General features: G+C 37.3%; 1 protein-coding gene across 1 annotated transcript; it reads left to right on the forward strand.

The window, feature by feature from the left end:
- The first annotated feature begins 1,667 nt into the window (after positions 1–1,667).
- Positions 1,668–8,936, forward strand: LOC139711917 (heat shock 70 kDa protein IV-like). Its single transcript, XM_071623763.1, has 2 exons — positions 1,668–1,855; positions 7,115–8,936. Exons 1-2 carry the CDS (start codon positions 1,668–1,670, stop codon positions 8,934–8,936), a joined length of 2,010 nt encoding a protein of 669 aa, XP_071479864.1.
- The last annotated feature ends 1,118 nt before the right edge of the window (positions 8,937–10,054 follow it).

The following is a 10,054-nucleotide window of genomic DNA, read 5'->3' on the forward strand; positions in this document are numbered from 1 at the left end:
ATGATTATTTGCATCAGGCAGTACCTGCATTGTTTGCATTATACGTGATAGATTTACTGTTTATAATTATTCATAACATACTTTTATGCAAATTGCATTTGATAATTATGGTGAAATCTTGTATATAATTGTGTTATACATGTATATATGTTAGATTTTATTTGAAAATTTTCTATTTTGTACATTTCCAATTTATATTGTACACCTATAACCCATGAGGGTCGTTGAGTAAATAAAATATCAACTAATCAACTTATCAATTTTGAACACGTCCTTTGTACGCACGCGTATGGTGACTACTTACTCTTTAATTATATATCTCTTTGGTTTCCCTCACGCCTGTTTTGTTCTTCACCCTCACAATTTATGCTACTGTGGAATAAGTTGCGCACATAGTGGAATATAAACCTTCGCCACGAGACCTGAGGTGAAAAAAAAGTTACCCTCTGCTCGCTTCTCCTGAAATAGATCTACGGACTTTTATTTTCCCTACAGCGAAAAAATTAAACATTTCGCAGTTCACCTGTTCCCTCCCATTAAGTAACTTGGACAAGAATGCACTTAGTTGTTGCGAGGCAGTGCAAGCTTTGTGGTTGTTGAAGAAAAGTACACCTTCATATACATATGAATTGAGTGAATGTAGCAATATTAGTAGAACACATCAAAGAGAGTTTAAGGAAAATCGGACTCTCCGTTCAAAAGTTATGAATCTTTGAAGTTTCGGCTCAGTCACTGCTGGATGAGAAGACTACTACAGTTTCTAAAGTCACACGTGTAGAACCATTTAAAGAATGCATATAAAAAATTGAACATATTTTAATTTTCTCGACTTGACTTGCCTCTTTTAGAATGCAGGGAGAATAAAATTGCCCTTAACATATGTCAGAGAAATATCGAGGAAATAATGCACTTTAAAAAAAAAAAAGAAGTTGTGAAATTCTCTTTATATTTGCCTTTTATTATTCTATGCATGTGACATCATTACTGTTGAAATTTTCTCATCTAGCAGTGATTACACAAATAAATTCATAACTTTTAAATGGATTATCCAATTTTATCCAAACTTTTTTCTGATGTGTTCCACTTATATTGCTGCATTAACTCAATCCAAGAGGGTTTTTTTTTTTGTGAACAGAACAAGCACAAAATTTGAATACATTACCGCAACGGTTTGCACCTATACAGCATTAGGGTCTTTGATAAAGACCAGCGCGCCCCTCTGATTTCCGGGACTTAACCGCGTTTTGTCATGCTTATGTTTGTGAGCAATACCAATCCTAATTGCCATGGCATTCAGCTTGCAGCTATAACTGGAAAAAAGTTCCTCCCACGGCTTTCATCGCGCAAGATTGCTTCGGCGAGTTGCGAAATAGATTGAAATTAAGCAATAAGTGAGTTTAGTTCATAGTTCAAACGGCTCCACGTCTAGTCAATGGATCAAACGAATAGAGATATCTAACTTCACAGCACGAAGCAGCAGCTGCATTGTGCTGACCTGATGAAAAATGGACGTCGCATTTTTAAACTGTGGACCAGCAAGAAAGGAAGTACAAACGTCCCAAAGTAGCAGGTAGGTGCAGAAGACACGCTTAACTCCTTCCAGGTTATATAACAGCGTCATAATCATCGGAATTCTTGAATTGGTGAATAAATATTAAATCTAGAGTATGGCACCAGGAAAAGCGCCAGCTATTGGAATCGACTTGGGAACGACGTACTCGTGTGTGGCTGTCTTCCAGCACGGCAAAGTCGAGATCATTGCCAACGACCAGGGAAACCGGACCACGCCGAGCTACGTCGCCTTCACCAACAGGGAGCTGCTCGTTGGAGATGCCGCCAAGAACCAAATTGCAATGTAAATATCATATTCTTTTTGCTCAGATTGTATAGTTATCGGTTGGAATTGTGTTATGTTACCATTCTCTACTTGTGAAATACTACGAACCAGAACAACGCATGGGCTGAAATAAAAACACTTTATCTCTAGATTCCTGGACATGTCCAGGTATTAAAGGGAAATTAACCCCCAAAATACATTTTAATTGAACTGAATGGAGTGATATTAATAGAATAAATCATTGAAAGTTAGAGGAAAATCGGACAGTCCGTTCAAAAGTTATGAATTGTTGAAGTTTTGGTGACGAGACCGCTTGATTGTACGACTACTTCGGATCCTGACATCACATGTGGACTATACACTGTAGGTACCATATAACGAAAATATAAAGACAATTATTCTGTTTTCACTTTTCTAGCATAATGATAACAGCACTAGACTATATTCTTTCAGAAAGCATAAAGGGGGAATAATATTACCGTTGACATAATAATGACAGTAACAATTTCAGGGAATGCATTTTAATTGATATGATATTTTGTGGAATTTTATTTATACTTTCTTTATATCCTAGTGATGTCATGATCTGTAGTAGTCTTTTTGTCCAATGGGCTCGTCATGAAATTTAAAAAATTAATACATTGCAATTTAAGATTGCAATTCCAAAAATCGTAACTTTTCAACAGATTGTCCGATTTACCCCATGCTTTCAATGATGTGTTCTACTTATATTGGCGCATTCACTCACTCAACGTGTTTATCTTGGGATTAATTCCCTTTACACCCTCTTATCAATGTGCAATTCCATATCAGACTCATCGAACGTTTCAGTGGAATAACAGATTAGTTAAATAGTACAGTCTCAAAAGTAAGCGTAAAGTATTACAATCACAACAAGAGAAACTATTTCTGGCAAAATTGGATGAAAATCAAGAAAGTTATAAAATTTTGCAGTTTCGCTAGCTTCCTGAACAGTCAGTATGAATATGAAAATGGTGAATAGAAGATGCCGTCTAGCTTACCACACTGCAAAAAGTCAAATGTCAAATATGAAATAACTGATTTTTGGTGTTGAATTAGCCCCTCCGGAAGTCACTTCAAAATATTACACTTTTTTCTTTTTTCTTTTTAGACAGGTGATTTGTTATTCTTCTTCTTGTTGATTTGAACTTCAACAAGATCAACACAATTTACCGATAAAAGAAGTAGGCCTACCTGATTTTTGGAAAAAAAAAAGTTGTGAAAACATTTTCACCACAGTAACACCAGTTAGTGTGGTCTCCTCATATTGACACTGGGCGTATATGTGTTACCACTGACATGCTGCGCGCCGGCTTAAAATGAATTTCAATGCTCATTGCTGAATTGCATTATTCTATCTTATGACTATTAGTTTTTTTCACTATTTTTTTTAAAATCATTTTCGTTGCTGAAGTAACAACATGAGAAAAACAAAATATTTACAGTAATAATCATTATAGTAACAAGGTCTCCTTCATAAAGGGTAGCCTCTTCAAAATTGTCACTGCTCTATCAGAGGGCCCTGTCATTTTCATGGACATAGTGGGTAATATTGTCCAAGGACATAGGCACTTGGTGGGAATCGAATCCGGGTCCTCCGATTGAGAGTCGGGAGTCTTTAATACGGCACTATTCTCCACCATGCCCCAGGCCCCCCACATTATAGGGGATGGCTAGTAACTGATCAGTTGGAATCAGAGGGAATGCTGGGGACAATTGTTCCAATCCTCGTGGGATTCATTTAAGAGTACATTATATATCTATTATTGTGTGAAAATGTTTAATGTTTCCAGGTTAGCATGCCTGTACAGCGACGGGGCATTAAACTGCACATTACTTGAATATGAGACCATTCTGAAGCAAATAATTTTCACACAGTAATAAATATATACCCTTGAATACATTCCACAAGGATTGGAACAATCATCCCCCAGCATTCCCACTGATTCTCACTGATCAGTTACTAGCCATCCCCTTTAAAAAGGAAATAGAGAATAACAAAAATATGTAAAAGCACAAATGTTTTGTCAGCTTTCTCAATTCTGGTCACAATGTAACTTTTGAAAGTCTGTTACAATCGAAACCTTGGTTATCCGTAATCACGGTTTATATTAAGCAAAACGGTTGTCATGGAAAAGCCTTAATAGTTCTGTAAAAATAACATCAAGAAAAAAGCTTGAAATTATGGCTTAAAGTTCGGAGTATTGTAAATTAACATGACTATCAGCAATTCATAATTCTTTTCATTTAACATATTTTTTGTTGCTATAGCTAGCAACATATTAAGAAACAGTTTTTATTTTTAGCACAAAAATGCTTTGGGGACAAACACAATAATATAACAGAGAATAAAGATGTACAAAAAACTTTTTAAAAAACGTTCCATGTCTCTTATTGTGACGAATAGCTATTAATCATGATTATTTTTAATACTTCGAATTTAACCCTAACCAGGCCGGGCTTTTTGGCCTGTTCTGTGGCTTGAGGAGGGTTGATTCACCCCCCTCCCCCGAATCTTGGCCGTGGATCGCGCAATCGTCCTGAAAATTGGCACAAACATTTCCTGTCGCGTAATGTTCAAAAAAATAAGAGAAAAAATGAATTTGTCGTTTTTCATATTTTAGATTCATTAATATGCGTAAAATCATAAATTATGCTCCAATTCTAAAGCCAAAAATAAAGTTTATGGCATCCGATTTAGGGTGACATAATCCCATGGACCATTCCTAACACTGTACTTGAAGAAAAATCTCTTATCAACAATTAGTTTCTTACGTATCATGTTGCTTTTTGATTTTTTATGTTTTTCTTTGTTTTCCGACTTTTTTTCTCGTTTTTTTCACAAAATTTGTTACAGAATCTATTTTAAGCATAATTATGCTAATGAGTTGATTCCAGCCATTGAAAGTGAAAGTAATATCTTTTTGAATAAGGTGAGAAAACTCTATTTGCATAGACTCACAAAATAACATTTTGAGCCATTTTTGGTCCGACAATGAGTATTAAAGGTCGTGCAACGTCGTAACGGCATGTCCGATTTTTTTCGCGAGATTGGTGTCATAAGATGTGCGAGACTTGAAAGCAAAAATTCAGCCAACGGCGCTGTCAAAAAAAAAAGCGCAGCAAAATGGTCGCGGAAAATGTTGAGAGAGGGGGGGGGGGGAGGTTGATTCAACCTCCCGACCCTTTTAGGGTTAAGCCGTAATTTCAAGCGTTTTTTATAAGATACTATTTTTCAAAAAAATAAATAAAGGTATTGTGTACAATTGGGAACAGTGATTAAAAAAAAAATGCTTGAGTTATCACATTTGATGCAAAACGTTCTACCATATACAAATTTCCCAATAAAAGCCTAAAATATAAGGAGATATTACTATTTTTTTCTCAACAATTAAAACATTACTGCAGACGGTTTAGTCTAGAAACAATTCTGTTATAACTGTTGTTTACATTTTGTATATCTAACAATACTTAACGTTCATTAAACTGATTAAAATCTTTACATTGTTGGTTTTTATCCCTTACTCACATTTTAGAACTATTTTGGAGTACTAGGTTTTTGCATCATCTGCAAATGGTAAAGAATGTCTTTAAGGCATTTCCATGGCAAGTGATACGCTAGATATGAAATCAGTATTACGGATATATAAGGTTTTAAAAGTTCAATATGATAAGAAATTCAGGATGCTGACTAAACTTTTGTGGTTTTACATATTTGTTTTTTGTTTATCATACTATTTCTTTCCTTATCTAATTAATTTTTATTTTTTAAAGGACAGTTTTCTAATGTTATTGCTATAGCAACGAAAGCAATGTTGGATGAACACAGTGGAAAAAGCTGATAGTAATTTGTAATAAATATGCCACTCAATCTTGGCATGTTGCCATACTGATTTTTTATGAAAATACAATCTTTTTCGGTAAAAAAAATGATGTTACCAGATAGAGCTTGACTTGAAGTATATGAGATATAAATTTCATTGAGAAATTCTATTCCATCAGTGAGATATGAATGAGAACGTGATTTGAGAAAATGACGTCATAATGACGTCACGGTTGACTGATCACAATAGTACATTACATCTGTGGTCCTGACTTAGGACTTGATACATATATGTCATAAGTTTGAAATTGATAGTTGAAGAAAATTTTGAATTAACCTCTGCACAATATTTGAGGAGAATTAAAGGATAGAGAAGGAATCTAAAGAATCAATATTCAAATAGTCAAATTCGACAAGGCTATCTGCAATCGAATTTTTAAAGTAATAACATCATCCAAATGAAAATCTGATGTTGCGCATCTAAAAGGAAATTTAACAAGCTACAACATAGTGAGATCTGGGAGAATATCGGCTAAGGATGAGTGAGATACGCTTGAGTGAAGTTGAAATGTGACGACGCCATTGAGAAATTTTACTTTTTATATTTTGTAGAGGAATTTGTCATGATCATCAGGTTCTAGAGGGGTAGCGAAAGAGATTTGCTTGGTTGTCACCTTAGTAACTTTGGGCAACTTTTAGCCTTATTATGTAATTAACGTTTGTGCAGTATATGGCTAATTTTAATTCAGAAATCTTGAAAAGCAAGGATAAGACGACTTTTCAAGGGTTTTCCATAATGGAAAATTAATTTTATAATACAAGTTTCCAATTTCAAATGTTGCAAGTGCCTCAAATAGCAAATGTCTGTAATGATCATATTCTTTTAATTTCTACTTATTATCTTATTTTCATTATTGTTATCTTTTGCAGTGGTGTTATATCACAATGAAAGTGAAGCATGACTTTTAATATTTTTGTGTTGAATATATTTTTCCTATGTTCATTTTATCATTCTTCCTGTGTAGTATTTAGATACTGAATAGATGCCTTTACACTTCATCACAATGACGTAGGGGGGGGGGGGGGACAAACCTATTACTTCCCCTCCAGTAATGTGCCAAAAAGTGATATAGGAACATGGCTAACACATTTACCTAAAACATGTCAAATTGTAAGAAAATATAGCTTTAAGACATCATATAGAACACTGAAAATTCGTCCAGGTATTTGACCCACAGGGTGCACTTCATCGATACTATGGATTTCAGTTCTGACATTAGCCCTATTGGGGGGGGGGGGGGAATTACTCTTCCCACACCTCCACCGTTCCCTTACCACAGAAGACAATGATGAAGTATAAGTTATGGATTATTTTGATATTTACTGTTTTCTGCAAACGTTAAATCTCATTTTTAATTTCGCTTGTACTATAGGAACTCCAAGAACACAGCTTTTGCTGTCAAGCGACTGATTGGGCGGCGATTCACAGACAAGATTGTTCAAAAAGACATGAAGCACTGGCCGTTCAAGGTAATCAACCAAAAAGGCAAACCCGCTGTACAGGTCGAGTACATGGAAGAGAATAAAATCCTCGTGCCGGAGGAAATCAGCTCCATGGTTCTCACGAAGATGAAGGAAACAGCTGAGGCATATCTGGGCCAGGAAGTCACAGATGCTGTCATCACCGTCCCCGCCTACTTTAACGATGCTCAGCGACAGGCCACCAAAGATGCCGGTGAAATAGCAGGGCTGAAAGTCCTTCGCATTATCAACGAACCGACAGCAGCTGCCCTGGCTTATGGACTTCATAGGAAGGTACAAGATAGACAACACGTCTTGGTGTTTGACCTTGGTGGAGGCACATTTGATGTGTCCATCCTGCTTGTCGATGATGGTAACTTCAAAGTCCTGGCAACTGCTGGGGACACCCATCTTGGTGGCGAAGACTTCGACAACAGGCTGGTCAACCATCTTGTAGGGGAGTTCCAACGCAAACACAGAAAGAATCTCTGGAACAACCCTCGGGCCCTCCAACGTCTCCGCACAGCAGCTGAACGTTCAAAGAGGAGTCTGTCAGGCAGTTCCTATGCCAGTATCGAAGTAGACTCGCTCTCCGACGGGATCGATTTTCGCTTTGACATCACGAGAGCTCGGTTCGAAACCCTTTGCTCTGATCTATTTAAGAAGTGTCTTGGCCCAGTTGAAAGCGCTATCGTTGATGCAAAGATCAACAAGGAAGACATCAACACTGTCTTGATGGTTGGAGGTTCAACCCGCATTCCGAAGATCCAGAAGCTTCTACGCGAGTACCTGGATGGTAAGGTCCTTAGTAAGTCTATCAATTCCGATGAAGCTGTGGCCTATGGTGCAGCAGTCCAGGCAGCCATCTTGTCTGGTGATCAGAGTGAAGAAATCCAGAATGTCACCCTACATGATGTAACTCCACTCTCTCTCGGGGTTGAGGTCATCGGTGGAGAAATGTCTATCGTAATCAAAAGAAATACACAAATTCCAATCGAAGCAGCTGAGTACTACACCACAACTTCAAACAACCAAACGAGTGTGTTTATTCGTGTGTATCAGGGAGAGGGAGAGTTCACCCAATATAACAACTTACTTGGAGAGTTTGAGCTGAGTGGCATTCCTCCGGCTCCAAAAAGTGTGCCACGAATCAAAGAGACCTTTAAGATTGACGAAAATGGCATTTTGACTGTGACTGCATTAGATCAAAGTACAGGTTGCAACGAAAAAATTACCATCACCAACTGCATCGACTGTCTCTCTGAGGAACAAATTGAAGCCATGATCAACAATGCAGAGAAGCACAAAGCGAAAGATGATCTATTGCGGAAAAGATTTGTAAGCAAGAACCGACTGGAGAACTACGTCTACAGGGTCACATCGACTCTCAAGGAACCTGCTGCTCAGAGAAATCTAACTCCTGAAGACAAACAGACGATTATTGACGCTGTAGAAGATGTCATCGAGTGGCTAGACTTGGATTCTAAGACAACAAAGGAAGAGTACATGCACCAACTGACAAAGCTTCAGAACATCTGCTCGCCAATCCTAAGCAAGATGCATGCTGGAAATGAACAGCAAAATAATGCCCTTCCAGCAGATCCAGTCATACTGCCAGTGCGGCCTCAGTCTGAAGAAAGAGACAATACTGGAAGTGACAATACTCTGCTAATTGTAGTCTGCATTGGCTTGCTACTACTATTACTGAATGTTCTTTACATGCGGCTGTGGTAGCAGTGACAAATGTTTGCAAAGTATATGAAAAGATAGAGAGAGATAGAGAGAATGAAATCCATGTAGCATTTGTCATATCTAGTCATATCAGTGAACCCGGCCAAGGTAACCGTTATACATACTGTGATCTGTATATAATATTCACGAAAGGGAGACAAGAATCACAATCGACAGTTGACAGAGATGCCTCCGCTTCTCACGCAGTCACCTCATCTACCGTGAGAACCTGGCCCTTTAGTTACATTTTGACAATGCTCATTTATCTCGACTACAGCAATTAAAAATTGACGCCTATCCTTTTCTGCACAAAAGAAGTGTATTTCTTGATATTATACATACATTTAACGTCCGTCTTAACATTTTTGATTTATCTAGCCCAGTTAAGATGACATCTAACCGTTCACCCTGTCACTTCGACCAAGTGAAAGTGGAATAATTTTATCCTTAACTCCAAGTAATATAACCAATATGGTACTAATGGATATATTCAGCCGAATTTGTGACAAAAAGGAGAGTTCTAAGCAAAGTTCAGAAACATTTTACAGTAACTTCTCCCTGTCTCCACTATCAAATAACAAAAATCAATCCCTGGACGTTTCTAACTGGAAAAAAAAAAAAAACTTTTTACAGGTCACATCAGCCAAAGCTCAAGTGAGCCATCATCTCTCCCCTGCTAAATTCTCTGGGTCGTAGTTACAAGTAACGTTCAGACGGTGATCCTTAATTAAGCTCGTCCATAAGTGTAGGGCGCCACGTATCGCGTGGTCTCTTTCGTAACGAAATCAGTCATTTCGTCACAAAGTTACAATTTCGGGAAGAAATGTTTCATCTTTGAAAAAAAAAAGTTATTTCGTGACGATATGACTGATATCACGACGAAAGAGAAAACGCGATATTTGGAGCCCCATACAATGTACTTAACTACGATAATATCTTCGAGTTAGGTTATCACCGTCTGAATGTAACTACAGTCTGCAAGAATGCATGTTTGAAAGATGAACGTGTGATACTTAATGATACTTAATAATTCATGTATTTGTGTTTACAGGGAAGTGTCGGAGTGTGTGGCATCGAGGGATTTGCCATATCCTTGAATATGAACTATGTGAGAATGTATG

The sequence above is a fragment of the Diadema antillarum genome, unplaced genomic scaffold (assembly GCF_040938485.1).
Source record: "Diadema antillarum isolate AM-2024a unplaced genomic scaffold, OU_Dant_1.0 seq00001730_RagTag, whole genome shotgun sequence".
Lineage (NCBI taxonomy): Eukaryota > Metazoa > Echinodermata > Echinoidea > Diadematoida > Diadematidae > Diadema > Diadema antillarum.

Coding starts and splice junctions, on each gene's coding strand:
- LOC139711917 (XM_071623763.1), top strand. CDS start 1,668: ATGGCACCAGGAAAAGCGCCAGCTATTGGAATCGACTTGGGAACGACG. Junction 1,856..7,114: donor GCCAAGAACCAAATTGCAAT/GTAAATATCATA, acceptor CTTGTACTATAG/GAACTCCAAGAACACAGCTT.